General features: G+C 16.8%; 1 protein-coding gene across 1 annotated transcript in view; it reads right to left on the bottom strand. All coding sequences in view use genetic code 6, as the record gives it.

The window, feature by feature from the left end:
* Positions 1 to 835, bottom strand: part of TTHERM_001420339 (hypothetical protein) — a gene marked incomplete at both ends in the record, with an annotated part of 972 nt that extends 137 nt beyond the window's left edge. The window contains 6 exons of the mRNA XM_012798237.1: positions 1 to 34; positions 168 to 186; positions 342 to 431; positions 503 to 592; positions 723 to 756; positions 808 to 835. The exon at positions 1 to 34 is cut by the window's left edge and continues 137 nt beyond it. Of these exons, the coding sequence (XP_012653691.1) occupies positions 1 to 34; positions 168 to 186; positions 342 to 431; positions 503 to 592; positions 723 to 756; positions 808 to 835 (295 nt within the window). The remainder of the gene's footprint in view (positions 35 to 167; positions 187 to 341; positions 432 to 502; positions 593 to 722; positions 757 to 807) is intronic.
* Between the last annotated feature and the right edge of the window lie 174 nt (positions 836 to 1009).

The raw sequence follows: 1009 nt of genomic DNA, 5'->3' as shown, positions 1-1009 counted from the left end.
TTACAAATAATTTTTATTTACCTTAAATTTAGTCCTAAGTAAATAAAATTTGACTTAACAAGTAAATATTATTATCCCAATTCACTGAAGGTGCCCTCTGAATTAGCTCTTTAAAATAAAAAGAAATGATAAATATATAAACTGAATATAATAAGATTAATTATTACCCTATGTTTAGTTCTAAAGCTAACAAATTTTTTATCTATTTAAGAGACATAGCCAATTTTTAAAAACTGGTCTGATCAAAATCAATATTTAAAAAGCAAAAAAATATTGTTAATTATCTTAGAAAAGCTTTTATAATAATTAAAGATAAAATCTATATTAAAATAAAATATTACCGGAATGAAAGAGATAATTTTCTTAAATTCTAAAATTTCTAAAAGAGAGCTTCAAGGTCATAATCTTTCTAAAATGAAATCCTATTGAATCTATTTATATTAAATATTTAATTAATTTTTATTGTTAAAATATCCCAAAATGATATTATTGTTAATATTACTCTAGTGATATATCTAAAATCTCAAGTTTTTGTAATTCAGATATATTGTTCAGTAGATTAAACAATCCTTGATCTCTTATTTAATTTTTACTATTTAAGAATATTAAATAAAATGCCTTAATTTGTCAAAAGTAAAAACAATTTCAAAAAATATTAATAAATAATTTTAAACTTGAGATCAATATTTGATTAATAAATAAAATTTGAGTTTCTTTTTTACAATTTTTTAAATTTATATGTTTATTATTTTTAAGCTTTTTTTGAATTTATAAATAAATTTTAATTAAGTTCTATCAAATTTTTACTCTAAAACAAGCTTTAATTTTTTAACATCTAAGATATCTTTTAATTATTAACCTAAATTAGCAATTTATTCGTCTACAAGATCATTATTTCTTTTATTAATTTTATTATTAATAATAAATTTTAATATAAAGAATTTTTTTTCATATTAAGATAATTTAAATTTCAAAAAAATATATAAAAAAACCATTATTATAATTATTG

Source organism: Tetrahymena thermophila (assembly GCF_000189635.1).
Source record: "Tetrahymena thermophila SB210 genomic scaffold scf_8254596, whole genome shotgun sequence".
Taxonomy (NCBI): Eukaryota; Ciliophora; class Oligohymenophorea; order Hymenostomatida; family Tetrahymenidae; genus Tetrahymena; species Tetrahymena thermophila.
This window is presented reverse-complemented; position numbering and strand designations above follow the sequence as displayed.